Source organism: Eptatretus burgeri, chromosome 3 (assembly GCF_056783735.1).
Source record: "Eptatretus burgeri isolate ZD-2024b chromosome 3, Ebu_testis_v1, whole genome shotgun sequence".
In the NCBI taxonomy this organism is placed as follows: Eukaryota; Metazoa; Chordata; class Myxini; order Myxiniformes; family Myxinidae; genus Eptatretus; species Eptatretus burgeri.
Genome location: NC_140963.1, coordinates 90,237,471 through 90,258,981, shown reverse-complemented (window position 1 = coordinate 90,258,981; position 21,511 = coordinate 90,237,471). Strand labels below are relative to the sequence as shown.

General features: G+C 41.8%; 1 protein-coding gene across 4 annotated transcripts in view; it reads right to left on the bottom strand.

The window, feature by feature from the left end:
* The window catches only part of LOC147030425 (uncharacterized), a 45,847-nt gene that overhangs the window by 2,858 nt on the left and 21,478 nt on the right, over window positions 1-21,511 (bottom strand). For 3 of the 4 annotated variants that reach the window (XM_085874473.1, XM_085874474.1, XM_085874472.1), the window contains one exon: window positions 21,325-21,442. In XM_085874473.1, the coding sequence (XP_085730599.1) occupies window positions 21,325-21,442 (118 nt within the window). Of the gene's footprint in view, window positions 1-15,023; window positions 21,443-21,511 lie in introns of those variants that run through there. The other variant, XM_085874475.1, reaches the window with a different exon arrangement.

Sequence of the window (21,511 nt, the reverse complement as noted above, 5' to 3'; positions counted from 1 at the left end):
TGGCTCCAAGAGGGGTTGATTTATCAGAATTAGATACTCATGCAGCCAATATCATGAATTATATCAAAATATTAACATCGACTCACAGGTACATACTTTACTGAAAATAATTTCAAGCACAGCCAGTTTTGGTCACCTAATGACACCATCACTCAACTATCTGGTGAAAATGAAGCTAAACTCATCACTTAGAATACACAGGGTGTCTGGAAAGTCCTTGTGCAACTTCAAACTTTCATAACTTTGGATGTAAATATGATTGAAGCAAACTGTAAATGGCATATGAAAGCATGATTCATAAAGTTGTGACTCAATACAGTCAAAACTTTTAGGCTTCAACATAACAGCCATCTTTCGAAATACATCATTCAATCCTGTTTTCCAACTTGTTGAAAATATTGAAAATATTCTTAAGTTGCTGCTGAGTGAAGTCATGAATTGCATTCGTGATTCGAGCTTTAAGTTTCTTCAGAAAATGGTGCTCTGATGAATAAACAGTAGTTTTTACATGGCTCCATAAAAATAAATCCAATAGCAACACCCAGGCAAAATTCCATTCCTTTCCTGTAGTAATTCTCTGCAGTAAGACCTGTTACCAACTGCAGTATATGAAAGTACAACTCTCATATACTACAGTTCAAACTGCAGCATTTTTGCCGAGGAGGTCGGGAGAATGAGGTGGCCAAGCAAAGTGATCCATGTCGACCGATCCATTTATCTGAGAAGACAACATCCAGAAACTCTCGCAACGCCAAATGCAAAGTGGCAAGAAGCACCGTCTTGCAGGAAGAAGGTACTGTCTAAAAGATTCAATCGACAGAGTTCAGGGATGAAGAAATTCTGCGACATTTATGTAGAGATCGTTCAAATGATTCCTGGATGACTGCTATGGCTTCCTCAATGATTCATTGAAATTTAACTGAATGTATTAACACATTATGAATGAGAAGGGCACTCGGTGGAGCACGTACCTCCACCACGTAATGCCTGCCTGATCCATGAGAGCATATCTGGCCCATTACATTTTTGAAATATCATGCCATAAAGTACTTTATCGTTTTTGGCCCTATATCTCAATGGTGAAGAATCACTTTAAGAGTTAAATAATTCTCGTATCCAGATCGGGATTTGGATCTTCACCAAAATCGATTCAATTCGTCCTTGTCACACACCCAGCCTGTCCACCAAGTTTCATCCGAATCTGTCTAAAACTTTTTGAGATATCGTGCTATATATCATTTTTGGCCCAATCTCTCAATGGTGAAGAATCACTTACTTTTAAACTCTTGCCTTGCATTTACAAGCACGGTCTATATTAGCTTTGTTTGTCAACTTTAAATAGCAGGTGCGATGGCAACCATACGAAGCAGATGAGTCAAAACTGAACAGTCTTGAGCTGAACCTTCTGCCAACTCTTCTCAAAGATAGGTGGACATTTCAGAAATTCAAATACCCAGAGGCATTTTTGGGTACAATGCTACAAATGGTGTTTTTAGGTTAATTAGACACTCCTGATTATGAAAATAGGTGTTCCCAAACGATATTTTTCTGTTAAAGAGCCATAAATCACAAACCAAAATGGCTGTAGAAAATGTAAGTTTTTTTTTAAACTAAGTATCACCATTCAGTACATCCGCTGACACGCCAAACATCCAGATTTCTGCACACTCTACTACACATGTATGAAAGTAAATTACACATGAAATCCAGACACTGAAATAGTACTATTGCCACAAAAATATGCATATTGAATGAATTTAATGTGAAAAATACAAAAACCTAAATATGACAATACACTCTGTTTTTCAAAGTTTTATCATTGAACCAGAATTTTTGTGTGCGAAGTCCGTTTCAATCTGTAAGTCATACATGACTCCATATTAATCATTTAATCACCATTTGTGCATCACCCCTACACACACACACACACACACACACACACACACACACACACACACACACACACACACACACACACACACACACACACACACACACACACACACACACACACACACACACACACCAATTTCCCAGCCCACAATTCTAGTCAGTCAATACATGAGGACTTATGAACACACAATTAAGGTTATATCATGCATTAGTAATGTTCCATCAGATTAGGGAGATTCAGTTGCTCCATTCTGAATTTCATCTCCCCTATTCATGCACACCATAATGTCTTCGTTGTCCATGCACTTACAAGTTGGGGTACATACAACTTTGACTCGCAGCACTTGCAACGCAAATCTTGCAGCCAGTTTTGCAATGGCAAGCTAGCATTTCTACGCAACTTTCAGGAATCGGACTGAGAATCATCATTATAGAAACTTGTCTTCCCTCATCACGCTTGCATCCATTTTCAGTTGGTGATGGAAGCTTGGGTTCCTTAAGGTTTGCTTGCTTACAGACCATCTTCTGACAGTGGGCTCTCGAAATGTGAAACTTCATGGCATCACTCGTAGGAGACAACACTTGTAAAATAATAGGCAACATGCCTGGTTGACTGTATCCACATGGCATGGATTATATACTCAGCTGAGAATTTTGTCTGCTGCAGCTATGGTTTCCTGCATTAGATCACCCATGTCCAGACCACTGAGTAGCATATCGTGATCTCTAACCAGAGAGTTGGTGTCAAAGCCACCCAATGCTCGCCTGTTTATACATTTATCGTTTTTAAAAGACTAGTCTAATAATATTTTTTATAAAGCATTGCAGTGAAGTCTGATCCAAATAATTTTAAAGCAATGTATGTATTTGTATATTGTAATCAGTAAACAATAGTGTGGTAGATAAAAACATTAGAAAGGAAAAAACTTCAACGCTGATGTGCTACAAAAAAGTTAACTTGAGAATAGGTCAAAAATTAAAAAAAATTAGAAAAAAATTTTTTATTTCAACTTCACTACATCAATAATATACCCCAAAGGAACCTCCATGACAAATATCAGCATCATAGTACACATATTAATAAATGAATGGCAAGCTTATAAATAACTTGCACCAAAAACTTTAACGTTGATGTGCTACAAAAAGTTAAGTTCAAAACAGGTCAAAAATTAAAAAAGAAATTGAAATTTTTTTTTATTTCAACTTCACCACATCAATAACATACCCCAAAGGAACCTCCATGCCAAATATCAGCATCCTAGTACACATATTAAATAAATGGCAAGCTTATAAATAACTTGCACCAAAAACTTTAACATTTTCATGCTCACGCTCACGCTGACGCTCAGGCCGGGGGTATCGCTATAGCTCTCTGTTCTTCGAACAGGCGAGCTAAAAACCATCCACACCGTCTTATTTTTGAGTGACGCTATAAATGGTGTTGTGTCACAATCGCTCAGTGGATGGAATATGAGTCATCGCTTTCCATCTCAGCAAACATCGGGCTAACAGCAGACTCCAGGTTTACCTTTTGCAGCAAACAATTCAAGAACAAACCATTCGCCAAGTACTTTGGAGTCACCATTGATTGCAGCCTCACATTCTGCAAACACCTAAAATAGGTCAAAGAAAATATAAAGACCAAGGTAGACATCATTCGGAAACGAGTGCGCACCAGCTGGGGATCAAGTGTGCACACTGTTCGTACTACTAGCCTTGCTCTTATGTACTCTGCAGCAGAACACTGTTCTCCTGTTTGGGCAGAAAGCAGCCCCACAAAACACGTGAACACTGTCCTGAAAACACCGATACGGATAATCAGCAATACACTGAAATCAACACCCATGTAGTGGCTCCCAGTCCTGTCTAACATCTCACCCCTGACGTGCGCTGGAAGACAAGAATGATGAGAGAGAGAGTTTGACTGCATCAAAGCCAACCCATAACTTCCAATCCATGAAGACCGGCAGAATCTACCAAATTTGTGACTCAAATCATGCAAACCTTTCTGGGGCTCTGCAAATGTCTTGAGTGATGTGGTGTTTCACACAAATGACAAGCAGCGGAAATCTCTAGACAGCCAACAACGTTGGTAACAAAGAACCGGCGAGTGATCCGACAGAAGAACCTCCAAGTTTCGACCTCCCCCGGAAACAGTGGTCTGCACTCAACAAGATCCACACTCTCCATGCAAGGACATCACACCACCTAACAACAGACTGTGCCGTAACATGGCTGTCCAACTTAGACTTAGATCCGTTAGCTGTAATTTGTCAGATGCAAGATTAGATTAAAGAGCATGGAACAATCGGAGATTATCTAACCAGCCTGGCAGAAGAATCTTATATTGAGATGAATTTTGGGGCTTTTTTTGTTCCAATTTCTATCCAGACCTCATTGCATTTGCTCAACATGTGCAATTAGTAGCAAGCAGCAAGGCATCAGTGTCCTGTGCTGACAACAATGGTCTCGGCATGACTGAGAATGGCATGGAGAATCAGCCGGGTACAGTATCTGCTTCCTCATGTGTTCCTTTTCATGCATCTTTCTCGAACGAAGGTTTATTGCTTCAACATTCCGTTCATCTAGGAAGCCCCCACTTACAATGACAGTCTTAACATCTGGAGCTAAGCATATCATTGCCCTGGACAAGAACTCACGAGGTCTGTCTTGGTCTCTCAGAGGGCAGTGAATTTGGCCCAGTTTACTGGAAGCGGGACGTTACGATCCTCAATAACACGCCGGCCGAGTTGTTTTATTCCACGGTAGGTGCGTGGTTGCCTTGATGGAGTCTTCTCTGTGCCTATTGAAAACTATATCACCTCGGTCATATTTGGCACTCGTAGAGTTCACCTGGTCGACAAAAGCATCTGCTAGATCCCCGAATGTTTTACATTCAGGAGGCTTTCCCCTCGCAATAACCAGTGCCTGACTGTCAATGAGAAGGCAGCTCGTACCTTGGAAATTAACCGATTCTGGACATTCGACATCAATAGTTAAGCATTCAATGAGTGTTACCTTTGAACCAGTTCGTAAAGCTCTATTGATCTCGGCAAGAGAAATCAGTGTCGACTCCGATTGTATCTTGTGATGGAGGACACGTCCTACCTGCAGGATCAATTTCTCTCGCTGCTGCATATGAAGCGATGAGGCACTTGAAAATGTTATGATTGATCTTCATGATCCGATTGTTGATCCGTGTTTTTGCTGTCCTTTTTCACATCATATAGGTTGTTGAATGTCAATGCCTTGTTCTTTGGAATGGGATCATGGAAGGATTTCCAAAGTCTCATCATTGCCTGACTTTCTTAGCAGAATCTCCTTGACAAAGCTATCCAACTGCTTCTGACCAAGGTCCATGGCACTTAGGAGACATTCCTGGATTTCTTTGGTAGCTAGATCTTTAGTTGTTACCCTCGCCAGAGGAGAGGGTGTTGCATTTGGGTCCGTTTGTCTGTCTGTTTGTCTGTCTGTCTGTCTGTTTGTCTGTCTGCACAGAACTTCCGTGTTTTTCTCTGCAACCGCTTGTCGCGATTGAGACGAAATTTTCACCATTGGTGCGACTACTCATGTAGAATGTTTTAATGATAATTATGACATCATTGGTTACGTGGTGTGGCAGCCATATCGGAACACACTTTGGACCTCTGTATCTCTGAAACCGCACTTTGGAAAAAATTGAAACTTGGCACAAGCCAAGTACTCCTCATGGGGAATGAGTGTGATTTTTATTTTTATGTCATAGATGCCCTCGTTATGACATCATAATTGCATATGTAGAACGCCACGTCCAATCAGTATGAAAAATTTTGAGAGTCATCTGGGGATAAAATGATCAACAGAAAAAAAAAATTCATTATGTCATCGGTCACGTGATTCAAGCCTAAGTCACATTTGCCACGGCGGCCGTGGGGTCTCCAAAATCTACGGCCACTAGCAATTATACGGCGGCCTCAGTATTTCCACGGTCACACAATGTAGCAGTCACATATGTTTTTATTTTTCGGGGAGCCGCACGGCGTATTTAGAAATTGTGGAGACCAAAAACGTGGGGGTGCCGTACGGTCTTTGATTTGATGTCGCACGGTGACCTTAGGGCGTTCCTGCGGTGGCCATATAATTTTCAAGGCAGACGCAACGTGCCCGTAAGGCGACCGCAGGGGGGGCCCTAAGGCGAACGTGTGGCCAGATGGACGGTAACGAGTGGGTTTTTTTTCTTTTTACCAGTCCTTTTGTTTCGGCTTGTCGAATTGCTACGGCGAACGTAGAAATGAAAAAAGTTATAACTCGGCATTATAATTCCACGGCGACCCCTACGGCCTGTAAAAGATAGTGAAACGGCGTAGGGCCACCCTGAGGCCACCGCAGAAACTTTGCGGCCGCCGCACGTTTCTGTCAATTCAGAGAGCGTACGGCCGCCGTATCCTCGCCGTAGAGCAAATGTGACTTGGGCCTCAGCAGCCATGTTGCTTTAAAAAAAAGCCTTCAAAAATCTCCTTCTTTGAAGTGGCTGAACAATTTGAGGAAAAACTTTACACATATGACCGCTTGTCCATGAGGATCAAAAGGTTCACACATATGATATCATAGGTCACATGGTTTGGCAGCCATATTGGATTTACCCTCAAACCTATAAAAATATACCACTCAAAAGAAGTTCTGGCGAGAGTCTGCAATCTCTGATTGATCATTTTCTTGTTATATTTTGCAGGACATTTGGTGGGTCTGAGGAACAGAAGACACTAAATCTCTGCAAGACAGATAGAGGCCATTTTCAACCCTGTTGGCAGCCGTTTGTCGAACCAAGGTTTAAATATGCATTTCAATAAAAGACATTATCAAAGCTTTTCGACTCGCACTCCTCGGGATAAAACTGCAAGCAGATGAAGAAGAAGCACCAAACTCTCGTTTATAAAGTTACAATGTGATGTCCTCAACCTTGATTGGGTTGAGAGAAAGAAAGGATGGGATTACCTGATTGGTGGAACCACAAAGCATTATGAATAATGAGTAGGCAGTTATGAATCGGCAGTAATTAAACGGAGATGAACCATCATGAATAATGAATAGGCGGAGATGAATCAACAAGAACCTGCGTAAATGTAATGCTTATTATCTGAGGGCTAGTAGGAGGGGGGGGGGGAGGAGGGGAGAGGTGTGGTTTTCATGATGACTCAACATTGATTGTGGTATAGTTGGCACACAGTCAAGTTATCATAGTCAAAATAGATATAAAGTTCAGACAAATTCTTTCTGTCCACAAATAATAGGGTTGGTTGACCTAATAAATGTGGCCTCCATTGCACGAAGGTGGACTAAACTGCGTCCTCTACTCAGGATTTTAAACCAGCCAGCACGATATTGCTCTGCACACTGAGGATTATTCCGTAAATGGTGACCAATTGCAGAGGCACAGGGAATAGTTGTACTATGTACAGTCTTACAAGCCTGAGTTGGTTGTTTCTGTTCAGTTGACTGACCCCATCTGATCCCAAAAGGGACGGGTTGTTAACTGTGATCCTTCAATCTCAAAGATGTGTGGCCCACTTACCTAGCATCACACTGGCACTGAAACTCGGAAATAATCTTACTTATATGAGAGGCGAGCAAAACGTCTTTTTGGACTGACAAGCAACCGGCGGGTGGTGAAAATCACTCGTGGTTGAACAGCATAGTAAGAATGGGACACTGTCTGTTTGATCTGCTTCTCAAACCGTTGAGACACTTTGCCTTTCCAAGGTAGACGGCGGTATACAGGACATTTAGCAGGTCCGATTATAGGATTATTTGGTGGGTTCAGGAATTTGTGCGTATGTCTATTGATGATCTTTTCAGGATACCCATTATCAAGATGAATAGTTTTGATGGTCTCAATTTCAGCATGGAGTTTATCAGTGGAGAAGATCTTTCTTGCTGTATTGACCAAGATACCAATCAATCCAATCTTGTATGTAGAGGAACTATAAGAGTCCCACCAAGTATACTGTCCGGTAAAAGTAGACTTGCAGTAGACTGCAGTTTTATAAGCATCGGCCAATTTCTCAACTAAGATGTCCAAGAAGGGAAGTATGCCGGAGCATTCCATCTCTAAGGTGAACTCTAGGGATGGGTGGAGAGGGTTCAGGTATGGCAAGAAAACTTTACATGCTGAGGTTGACTTGAAGACAGCAAAGATGTCATCCATGTACCGATGACTGATAAGATGTAACCAGGGTTTCCTCATTATGGACAAAGAGATCTTCCCCAATTCCAAACATCACCCGTGTATCAGCAAAAATCTGGGATCTCAAATTATAATGAAGGCTCCATCTTACTCGAGCAGTGGGAGTCTTTGTGATGTCTGTCATGCCACCTCCCGTTTTCCTGGTTCCATTTAGCCATTTCTGAGCTTGAACAGGATACAATTGATTGAATGTTCTTTCTGACCACTTGAGGACAAATTAGACCTGTCAAAGAAGTTGAGGCATCTCAGGTGGCAGTTGATACGTCTCCGTGCTTTATCCCCCCACCCCCAGGTTTCTGTAAGGCTCACATAGTCCACAATCAACCTCCTTCTGGTGAAACTACCTAAATCCAAGATCACTGCTCACCTCCACTCATTTGTTCCTCTTTTCTCCCAGCTGTGAAATCAACTTCCACATCCTCTTCAATCTCATTCTTCCCTCCAGGTCTTCATGACAGCTGTTCACCACCATTTCAGATCATCCCCAATCCAAAACCATGATCTTTTCTACCCTCGTTAACCCCACCCAAATCCCTCTCCCTGCAATTTCCCCTCATTGGAGTTTCCTTGTGTACCCATCTTGTCATTCATCCTCTCCTGCCCCACATTCCTGCCCACACCCATTGCTAGTCCAAGTCTCCCTCTATCTTGACCTTCAACTCTGCCGTTGGCGTTTTCCTCCTCTCTCTACTGCCCCTTTTGCATGCGTCTCTATTTTTTCCTTTTGCGTGTCTTGCGTCCTGTTTTTGTCTGTTACGTCCTGATCTGTTCAATGTCTTCCATGAGCCTTGACTATGTTTTCACAAAAAAAAGTCTAAAGGCAAGATCTGCTGCTCTGGCTTTCTTCATAAACTCTGGTTCATCTTGAGCTTCGCTGAACCAGCTCAATTCAATCATTTTATTCTTCGGTTACACCTTTCTTTCAATAGCGTTTATTGCTACAAGTGCTTTCATAAAATCAGGAACCTCCAGTCAGCATCATTGGCTTGGTTTCATGTTGGCCAAAACACAAACCAAGTTTGATCCTCTATGCCAAGCAGCAATCTGTATCAAGTGAAAAGTGTCGTTTCCATCAAGTGTGTCATCATTTATATCAATGTTGTCTGACGTGAAATGGACAAACGTTCCCTGTTGGAGATTCGTTGGCCATGTTCATAGTGCTAAGAGTAGACACGAGTGCCTTGTCAACCTGTAGCATTTAGTCATCGTTGATAATATGGTCAGTATTGGAAAAAACATTGACTCGCTTCTTAGATTTTGTCTGCTGGTGGAGTGCACAGCTCAACCCAATTGTACTTTGAAGCCCACTTCTGGTAACCACGGACATTGAAAACAATGTCCTGCATGATGTTGAGGACATGATGTTCATAGGGGGGTTGGGTGGGGGTGGGGGGAGTTTAATCTGCATAGTTTGGTTCAGGAACGTTTGTCCTCCAAATAACAGCCTCAGAAACATCTACATGTTGTCAGGAATTCATGCTATTGTATCCTCTTCACTCACACCTAGTCATGTATGTCCAGCATGGGTGGAAATATCTCCATGGATCTTCAACGCTACATGGATAAATGAGACGAGATCATTATTCTGGTTTGTATGCAGACATAGTGAGCATGTGATCAGCATCGGCTGATGCTGCCATTTCAGCAAGTGATTTCCAAAGTATGTGAGAAATGAACAGCGTATGACTTTCACCAGGGCCATGGTGGAGCAATAAAATGAAATGAACCATATCACCCACACATGACTGGAGTTTTTCTCTCAAAGAGTATTTCTAACTGCAGTATGTTGCTGAAATTTCACTTCCTGCAGTTTCCCATAAGACATAGTAACGGTCCCATACCTCTGACATTTCAATGACATGACCCTTTTCGGCTGCATACTGACGTTCTTTTGAAATCCAAACCAAAGCAAGGTTGTTATGCTTCATTTCTTTCTGAGTTTTTTTTTTCAACTGAGCGATTGAATTTCATCAGGATCAGATCAGTTACTCCATCTAGACTGGTCCTAAGTCTCAGGTCAAAAGGAGAATTTTCAAGAATCTTATTATTTAAGTTGAATGTTTCAACAAATCTTTTTTCTTTTGGCTGTGATTTTTAATGAAAGAGACACAAAGTCTACTCAACAGCCTGCTGCATGCTTCTTTGAGAAGTACTTGGTAACTGATTGTCCAGTGCACTTCTACCACTTCCAGTGGATGTTGTTTCTGTTAGCTTCTCCACCGATACTTGTAGCCTTTTGATTTTGCTGCTGTCTGTAAATTGTGCAGAGCCCTTTCCTTTGCCAAATAATTAGAGACAAATCTGCAGGCTCTAAAACCTTCTCAAGTCAATCAATTGCTTCCACGTTCTTTGCATCTGTGAATATTCTCTTGCTTTTGGCTGCCTCTAGAAATCTATTCACAGCGTGCGCACTTGTGGGGTGAGGCTCATCATTGATAGAAGCTTAGCAAACTATGCACAGATCAAAAACTACAGCGACTACACACTTAAATCTTAAAACTGGCTCCATTTTGTTTCTTCGGAATAAAGAAACTGAATTATTGTAAAAATAAAAAAATGAAAAAATAAACAGAAAGCTGAAAAATGAGTGGGAGTACGTGCACATTGATAAAACAACAAGAAAATGTGACATTCTTTTCAGTGGAGATGAATGTAAATGAAACATAAATCCTTGCTTTTAATGCATACTGAGGTCGGCCCTGCAATCATCACAAATATAATTGTGCTTTCGGTGTTGTTCTTCGTCACAGATTGTCCTACACGGGTAAACGGTAAACACTTCTACATGTATAATGTAAATAAATGACAAATCGGTTGCTGCATTTACTCGATATCTAGTCTACATAAGAGTTGATTAAATATAGTCATGGATCAGATAATACTGCACATTTCACGCTTGTCTGAAAACAATAATCAGATGATTTGATAATTAATATACATGTAAGAGTAATTTCAATTAAAAACAAACTACATCTTTGTCAGAGAGTTAGTATTGATTATTAATAGCTCAAATCCAACAGCATTTCATGAGTTTTTGTGTGGCTAGCAGGAGGTGACTGTTATGATGTCATTTTGAGTTTTTTGCGATTTTGCATTTGGGTTAAACTCGCGATTTTCAACACTTTATCCTGAAAATATATTTTGGGAACCAGCAAATTTGGATTCAGCATACTCAAAAAAAAAAACACATTATCCCAGCTTGTACCAAAAAATGCCTGAGCAGGAACTTTTTTCAGGAACATTTTCTCAGTTTTCCACTCGTCTCTCAAACAAACTGACGATTTTGGAATGATCTTTGAGAAATAGATGTACGAAACAAACAGTTCTTTTGAACGAAGTTAGCTCTTTCGTTGCATCACTAGGCGCCGCCATTTTGTCTGAATCTCGGCATTGTCTCTGCCCACTGAGTGCGCCGCAAATTTAATTGCTCAAGACGGCGTACAATTTTGCTAAAGTACTGCCAAACTGAAGGTTTTTGGAAATGCAAACAAGGTGATGTGTTCTGCAGTGTTCAAAATATATAATTCAATTGAAATTAAGTAGTTCCTCGATCATAGACCGAAATAGAAGAACAGACAGAAAGTGAACCAATTACTTAAAAGGGGAAACCAAATGCAATATTTTTTTTTCTGAAAACCATTGGAAATCATTAATCATGGTCGAATCTGAAGGGCAAAATGATTGATTTTTTTTTGCCAATCACAGAGTGCCAAATAAAGGCCCGAGAATGTCAATTTTTAATTTTCGCCAGTGACGTCACACCTCGAACCCACCTTGATCCAAATGGCGGCATACATAGAGAAACGGTGCATTCCAAGTTTGGATTCCGATATCAATTCCACCATCATTAGCAACTCTGAAGGTTCTCAGTATGTTCAAACTGATCATTGCGATTTTGAAGAAACTATTGGAGACAAAATTAGTGATGGAAATGCTTTCGGGGAAATTATGGAGCTGTATCGTTTTGAGCCTGATGCGAGCGATTCAGATGAAGATGGCGACAATGGAGGTGTCAGTGATGATGAAAACGTCGGTTGCATGTTCACTACACATTGGTAGGTTTGGTTTTTCCGTTCAATTGATGATTTATAAGGGATTTTGCATTAATTGATAAATCAGATTGTTAAAAATCGAAAATTATTCACCGTTTGAGTTAAATCATACCACGATGTAACCCAGAGACAGTACGAATCTGGCAGTCGACCTCCAGGTGTGACGTAACGGCTAAACATGAAGAAGGAGATTTCGACTTTTAATCACAAAGTCATCTACTTTATGAATCAGAAAGACAAACATCATATCTATTATGTAGGGTATCCAAGGATAGATTAGCATTGAGGTGATATGAGCATTTTGGTTCCCCTTTATCCCTACTTTGTGCTATATGTGTGGGTTAATTATGCTTTATGCTCCATTACATTTATAGTTTGTTTCTATCATGTGTACATCAAAAGTTATGACTTCAAAGTTGCACAAGGACTTAATGGACATTCTGTATACTAGTCAATGGTAAGAACACAAGTTTCACCACAACAAATAATATTTATCCTTCAGATAACTCAAAACAAAAGTTTTATGACGGCTGTTTAAATATATAAGAATGTACCTGTAATTTGTGAATCTGACAACAAAATAAGTCTGTTCATTGGGACAGAATTTACCAAGAAATAAACACTGATGACTTGGAACCATATCAGAGCATAGCAGTTTACGAAACTGCTATGATTTACAATGAAACAAATTCTGCAGTCCATTAAACAAATGAAAGAAAGCTCATTTGAATTATTATTAATCATGGTTATAAAGTGCAATAATAGTGTTGGGATTTGTACAAATCCTCTTGTAATCCTGTTCTGACAGTTTTGGTTTTCCAAACAAGTACAATGATAATTACGCAAAGCAGATGCAGCCTACTACTACTACTACTACGCCTACTACTACTACCACTACTACGACTGTAACGGCCACAATTAATCCAACCTTCTTGTGGGGTCAGTCGTGGGGGAAGTTTGGCCGAAGTTTTTCACCAAGCGGCTGGCAAGGTCTGTCTCTCCTCTCTCTCCTCTCTCTCCTCTCTCTCCTCTCTCTCCTCTCTCTCCTCTCTCTCTCTCTCTCTCTCTCTCTCTCTCTCTCTCTCTCTCTCTCTCTCTCTCTCTCTCTCTCTCTCTCTCTCTCTCTCTCTCTCTCTCTCTCTCTCTCTCTCTCTCTCTCTCTCTCTCTCTCTCTCTCTCTCTCTCTCTCTCTCTCTCTCTCTCTCTCTCTCTCTCTCTCTCTCTCTCTCTACCATCCTGCTGAATTACATGGATCAGAATGATATTCACACATTAAATCATTCATGATTTCTGGTGCTGATGGGGCCTATGTCAACATTACTGGAACAAGTTTACAAGTTACATTGTCAATGGCATAATCAGAGGCTGTTGGAGGCAGCAGGATAGGCGTTGAGATGACGAGTAGTCTCCAAATCGAAAGTTGACCATGTACATGGTGCAAAAGACATGAATCTATTATCTGTTGGTACATTCCTCGGTGCTACTTTGGCTTGTGCCTTCTCGGGTGACAGGGAGTTGGGATTTGCAGTCTGCCTTCCAAAAGAACATACCAACACACTTTTTTGCACTCTTCTCGTCAATAATTTCACGTCTTGAAATAAAGGTAACAAGTCTTTGGAATGCATCGGCTATCTCTTGCAATATTTTAAAATAATAATGTTTGCCATATCCAAAGAATGCACTCTGTCACATCCAGTTAAATAGTATAGAGAAGAGAATATGTTGCTGGACCAAGGACATAAATGTCTGGCTGCAAAATTGAAAGTAATGTAATACAGTACTTCAGGGATTAGTACAAGGACCATTCTTATTTATTATTTACATCAATGATTTGGACAGTGGGGTTGAGAATAGTCTTCCCAAATTTGGAGATGACACAAAGCTTGGAGGTGAGGTATATCGTGTAGAGGGGAATGGAAGAGTATCAGATTCAGGAAAGTCAAGCTACTTTCAAAGATTGGCAGATGAAATGTAAGGTGCAGAGATGGATAAGAAAAATAAAAAATAGGGACTACATTATGCAAGGGCATCTTGAAGCAAGTACCAAACACAGAAGGATCTGGGAGTGGTGGCAAATATGGAGGGGTTGGTGGGAAGGTTGGGGGGGGTTGGGTATGCAGACAGCACAGTACCAAGCTGCTATAGGTAAAGGTAATGTGGTTTTAGGTTGCATTTAAAGGGGGATAACTTATAAATCAAAAGATGTAGTGTTAACACGATAAAGGAATTCAGTGAGAGTTCAACTCAAATCGTGTGCAGTTTTGATCATGACATGTGAGGAAGGACAAAGCCGCCAAAGAGAGGGTCCAGCATACAGCGACAAGTTCACTCTGTGGCTGGCTCGACTAAGCTATGAGCAGCTGAAGGAGACAGGACTTTATCCAAAAGAAAGCGTGCAATTACGAGAGTATCTGATGAAGATATTGAGCAAGATGAAGGATATAGACAAAAAAGTAGAGAAATTATTATTCAGCAGAATGGACATGACGAGGAGCCACAGTCTTAGTGTAAATAGGAGAGTGAGAATGGTCAGAAGGCAGGGGTCTGTCACTAAGAGATGTCATGGGGGATACGTTCCTGGAAAATGCCACGAATGTGGAATCCGCGAATGTCGGGGCATTGTTTCAATATAAAGAGGGAGGAAAGGTTCCTAGTGGTTCATGACCCGCAAAAAATACCGAAAATGGCGAATCCGCGAATGTTGCGCATTGTTTCAATGGAAAAAAAGGGGGATATATTCCTGGCAATTCCTGATTCATAGAGGAAATAAAGTTTAAAATCTTTTCGAACGCGAATGCACATGATTATAGTTTCATGAAAAATGCTTACAAATAAAAAAAACTGATAACACCAGGGACCGTTTCCATTGTTTATTCAAGAAATGTGATTACAGTTTATTAAAAGTGATTCACCAACCATACTGTAAAAGTGAAAAAAAAACAAAAAACAACAGCAGCAGCAGGTACCATTTCAAATTTTTATTTGCACAAACACACGCAACTTTTCAAATGATGATGATGATGATTTAAAATCCAGTTCACCACCACCTCTTATCTTCCCCCATCCAAAACCTCAATCTTTTCTACCCCCTTTAATCCACCACAAACCCACCTCCTTTAAATTCCATGCTTTCCTTCCTGAAAGTCCCTGTAATGTTCATCTTGAATACCCAGTGTTCCCCACCCGATCCCTCTCCCTTCCTCAGATCTCCTAATGTCTCTGCTCCCCACTGTTTTGTCCTTCCCTCTCCCGCCCCTCTTGTCTCATGCCCTCCCTTGCTGTGCATTGATTGTTAGCTCTCATGTGAGCCTCGATAAGGTAGACAAAAGAAAGAAAAAAAACTCAGTGGAGTCCTCTGAAGATGATGCAGGTGAGGGTCCTGAGGAGTAATGCACCAAAGGGGATGCTGGATAGGCAGGAGAAGGTTCTGAAGCTGCTGAGGTGGAGGGAGCAGGGAGGAAAAAAGCCATGATTGAGAGCTACCTGGCAGATTGCCACAGGTTTCGATGTAGCTTCTTGTATGGGAGCATCACATCATCCAACCCCCTCTTGAACTTGAGGTAACGCTCCATGACTGGATAACGGTGTCTTGTAGCCTCTCAGTCATTGACCGCATGTCCTGCAACGTCTCGCCCAGGAACTTGACTGTGAGTTTGGACCTCGACACCTCTTCCACCTCATCATTGTCTGCTTTCTCCTCCTCCTCCTCTTTCTCGGGAACTTTGGTAATGGCATCCAACTCCTCCTCGGTGAGCTCCTCAGTATGTGAGGCGATAAGATCATCTAACTCCTTGGGCTCCATGTCGTCAAAGCCTTCCCCTCCCACCTGCCGTGCCAATCCGACTATTTCATGTCTCTCCTCTGTGTTTTTGGGAAAGCCCGTAAAGTTCCTCACTGCCTGCAGCCACAGTTTGTGCCGGCAGACGATGATGGTGGAGGCTCTCACCTTGTCCAGCGACTCTGATTGCGCCAATGCAGCGGGAAATGTTGAAATCCTTCCAACACTGCCCAATGATGATCTCCTGGTCAGAGTCCATCACATCCAAAATGGGCAAAAGGGGTGGTGGGTATAATCGGTTTTGAAAGTCGAGTTTACCCCTTAAAGGTCCCATGACACTCAAAACTTTCTGGTTATTTATATATTAACTTGACCTTCCTCGTGAAGAAATCACCCGTTTCTTTTTTTTAAATCAAAAATTGGATAATTAGACCAATATTTCAAACATTTCTGGTGCTTTTCACAACTTGCTATGCCCCGCCCCTCAAAAAAGTTGACTTCAGCGAACCGCAGCGTTCACATCATCTGCAGAACGCAACTCGCACAGAGTGGATTGACTCGATGTCGCACGCCGTATAAAGTACGTACAAATGCATTGTGTACATGTGTTTGCTATCTCGCTGATCGTCTTAATTCCTGTGATTGTTTCGCGGGAAAGAAATTCTGCTTCTGAGCCGTGTATGCACAACAATCACAAGGCAATTATTTATCCCTTTACTACCTTGTCGTAGACGTGTACAAATCCAATACATGAATGCACAATAAAGAACTATACCATGTCCACAAAATATAAAATGTGACTGTTGAACGTTTCCATTAAAAAAATAATTACAGGGACATACAAGTAATATACTAAAGATTAATATTGCATCATTTCAAGGCGCAAGGAGATAATTTTAAAATCAAACAATGTGAAAAACCTGCACCCACATTTTGCAGTTTCTTGAATTGTTCGTTGACACCAGCCTGCTAGGATAGGTACGATTCTACATACATGCAAGCCAGGTATGGCTGCACTCGACATACATGGGTTTATTCTAAAGTGAAGGTCCTGCTTCCATTGGCTTGCTATTCATTAACATTTAGCCAAAATGCTGTAATAAATGAACAGGAAAAAATATGTTGGCACAACTATGAAAGACAAATTTATCTGTCCTATTACACGGCCTCATAGCCTCGGGACTCTTACGCATTGACTTATACATTGTGTGCATGCTAAAACAAGTTACTTGTCAACTCTAGAGTCTAGACTAGTCCGATAAATCTGACATGCTGAAACTTTCTTTTATTATTCTCTTTTCTTCATTGTTTTCTACTGGTGCTACATGACGACAGTAGGAATAAAATAAGTAAAAATGCAACAGAACGTCAGATTTATCGGACTACTCTAGACAATTGTGTCGCAAGGTGTGTTCTGCACACAAGTTTTCATCATATCCGGACAGCGAGAGTGCTTCGTTTTATGCGCGGAGAGATACGGCCGATGACATGGGCTGGCCTTGTTTGTGATTCATTCGCCACGGAGAAACATGTCTGCTGCGCTGTGCTGGTCACGTCACCTCACTAAAATATTTCTGATATCGAGCAGTATGCAAGTCGAATTTACATTATTGAATTACGAAGAGGATTTAGTCTAACCAGTTGTTATTGCCAAGTCTTCCTTCGATGTCCTCCCGATCATCATGAACATGAACGCTGAATCATCTGATCATGATTCATGAATCATGATCATGATCATGAATCATGAACGCTGATCATCATGAACGCTGGGAATTTAATCGCCAGTTTCCTCTGCTTGTCCTGCTTCGGGCTCGAACTGGTAAGACCGTATTTCATTTCCAGCTGCCTGAACTTCACCTCCCGCGACTACGTTATCCGACAATTCTCCATCTGATTCAGACCAAAACCCTTCATTTCTCTCACACTCACTGTCGCTACCAGACAAATCAAGATCCATGTCATCCATTATTCAAAACCAAATGTTCGATTTTTTAAAAGCAGAAATGAACGAAGCGTTTGAGTCAATCAATCGAATGTGGAAACACACAGGAGGAAGCCAATAGAATCACGTAGACCACCAACCCGACGAATTTACGTGCAGCCTTTGTCGTCCTGCAGTTGATGTCATGTGGGTTACGCCCCTTTCAGTGGATTTCGGCAGAATTTTTAGGGGCGTTCCCTAAGAGGTTTGTTTTTTTAATTTTACATTTTACAGAACGAGTATTGTGAAAAAACATTGTCAGATCTGAAATCACGATGAAAAACTCTGACAGGATATATATATATATATATATATATGTGCAATTTCAGTACTTTTGGGTGTCATGGGACCTTTAATGGAGCAGCTGGGGAGGTAGTGGATGTTCGGGTGAGCCACCTTCAGGACCCCGAGTGGACAGGAACATTGTTGATGAGCAGGAGAACCTTGAATGCAAGGTTTTGTTTTGCCAGGTACCAATACACCTGAGGGATGAAACAGTTATGGAACCATTCAATGAAAATTGCTGCCATCACCCATGGCTTCCTGTTGTCCCTCCAAAACATGGGCATCATGTGCTTGTTCTTGCCCTTGACAGCACACGGGTTCAGGGAATGGGACAGCATCATGGGCTTCGTCATACAGTCCCCTTTTGCATTTTCACAAAGGAGAAGAGTTATCAGGTCTTTTGTGGCTTAGAATCCCAATGCTGTCCCCTCATGCTTTGAGATAAAAGTTTGTGTTGGCATCTTTTTTTTCCAAAAAAGGCCAGTCTGGGCAGCATTGAAAACCTGCTCTGGCAGGTAACCCTTCTGCTGAATGAGCTGCGTGAGTTGAGTAGGGAACATTTTGGCCACCTCCTGATCCACGGAGGCACGCTCCCCTGAGAGTTTAACATTGCGGAGACCATAGCGCTTCTTGAAGAAACCATCCCCTTCTCGCATGGAATGGACTGGGTCGCTCGTACCTGTGTCACTCATGCTAGCGCCAGCAAAATGCGCATAGATATGCATGGCCTTTGCACGATTGAGAGGTCCACTTCAAGGCCTGTTCTTCTGTGCAATGTCCTCCATCCATACACCAACAGCCTTCTATGTGTACATCCAATGTGGACATCCCAGACGTGGGTGACCACTTTGGTGCTTGGTACAGCGATCGCTGCAACACTTTCTCGGATCGCCTTCTCATTCTTCTTTATGTAGCGAATGGTGGATTCGTTTATTCCACACAGTCTGCTCACAGAGGCCACACTCTGTCTTCTCGACAGCCAGTCCAGCAGCTCCACTTTGTCACTCAGGCTCATCACTTTCTTTTGCCTTTTGGCAGTCGACGCATCCCCGGCACTGGTCTTGCGCTTGGGAGCCATATTTGATCAATGAGCAGAGCGAGAGGCAAAACACCAGTCAAAGCAGCGAGACGAGAAGAATGATTGAGACGCAGGACATGCTGCATATAAGTAGTCATGTGGGAATTGTGGGTAGCTGCAGGAGGGTTAGCAGTCTGCCCATTGTTTGGTGGGGGGGTGTTGGTGGGTGCTAACATTTTACGCAGCTAGTGGTAGATGCGGTGAAGCTTTTTAATTGCGTGACCCGTGGGGGATAACATTTTACACAGCCGGTGGTAGATGTGGTGAAACATTTTAATTGTGTAACTCACGGGTGATGATGTCTCGGCAGCTGGTAAATGGATTTAATTGTGTAACTTGTGGGTGATAATGTTTTATGCAGCTGGTAATAGATGTGGCGAAGCTTATCGATTGTGTGACTCATGGGGGATGATGTCCTAGGCAGCAGCTGGTAGATATAGTGAAGTGTCTTTATAGCATGAATGATGGGACATGCCATGCAGCTCGATTTAGAGTGTGAATGGTGGGACATGCCGCGCAGCTCGATTATTGCGTGGCTGGTGGAAGATATGTTTTAGAATTGTGTTATGGGCGCAGCTCGTGAAAGATATGTTATTTGTGCCAGCGAATAACCGTGAAAATGGGAAGCACAGGGCCGCAAATGTAGAGGCAGGTCATGCGTGCGGCTCGTGGAGGATGTGCTTTTGCGTACGTTCAGCTGCTCTATTCACCAAAATTTAATCAATTAGTCCTTGTCACGAACACAACCTGTCCAACGTGGCTGGTGGAATATAATTTTATGTTTTAGAACTATTTCATGTGCGCAGCTCGTGGAAGTTTAAAAAAAAAAATTTCACCTGCAAAAAACCGCGAATATGTGAAGCAGGTCGCATTTTATAAACCGCGAATATGTGGGTTCCACGAATAGCGAATCTGCATTTCGCAGGGTCCAACAGTATTGTATAGCACGATATCTCAAAAGGTTGTGGACAAAACTTATTGAGATGAGTTTGGTCGGTGATTAGATTTTGGTTAAGGTCCGGATACATTGTTCAGCCTGGCAGAGATATGTGCTCCACTGAGTGTCATTCGAGTTAATGAATTGATTGGCCTCTCTGGAAAAGTTGGGGGAGCAGAAACAGTAGATAAGTTTAAATTTGAGTTAGATAGGTACCTAATGTAGAAGCAGTGGGGACACAGGGACACATGGATATTGGCATGACTGATAGGTAGTTTCGGTATGCAAGGGTGATTGTATGCATGTGGTGCAATTGTGATATCTGAGGCACTCGCATTAAAAGGTGAATGTGTTGTCAGTTTATTTATTCCTCAACCTATCACCATCTTCATCCCCAACACCAGTCTCCTGTCACCTCCTTCCACCCTCCACCACCCTCCTCACACTCTAAAAAAAAAATAAAAAATATTGGTACTATCTTACATCTATACAATTTGATTCTGTAAAAAAAAAAAAAAAAATTAAAAACAGAAAAACCTCGGTGAGGTCTCAATGACTGCCTGCAACATTGTTATCCTCCCCATTCCTTTGGATGTTGCTATTGTTCATAATACAGTTCATGAATCCTTCAGCAATATCCCCAATTACATTTCTATCTTGAGGATTGGGAAAAAAAAGTGACTACATTACAGCATGGCATCACAAATAATGGGATCCACCAGCTCAATGCTGCTAAGATTCTGTCCTGGCACTATTTCTCGCAGTTTGTGTGGTCAGCCTTTCTGCAAAAAACAACCAAAGCCCATCAACCAGGTACAAGTGGAAGGGTACAAGAACTTTTCCAAATGACACCGAGAAGAATGGCATTTTCCTCCTCGCATTTTACAGTCAGTATTCTGAAGAATGTGAGGCTACCACAAAGAGTATGCAACAAGATGGTTTAGCGTTAGACTCTTGAGACTCACATTGTGGATATGGTATACGATTCAAAATGTTGCAATTCCCTGTTCGGTTTGATGGTTTTTGAGGGAAGGCATGAAGGGGAGGTCTCTGTGCATCACTTTTCCGACATTCTGTTCTGAAATTAATAAGCCGACCTGAAGTGTAGTCCCCCGCACGTCTTGCTGTAGGGCCCTAATGGATGGTCATGTGGCAAGTCAAAAAGTTCCGTGGTGAGCAGCTGGGAACTCATTGAGAGGGTCTCTTCCACGCCACCTGATACAGAAAGCAATACATGACATCACATGGAAACAGTATAAAACAGATACTCATAGTCACTGAAAT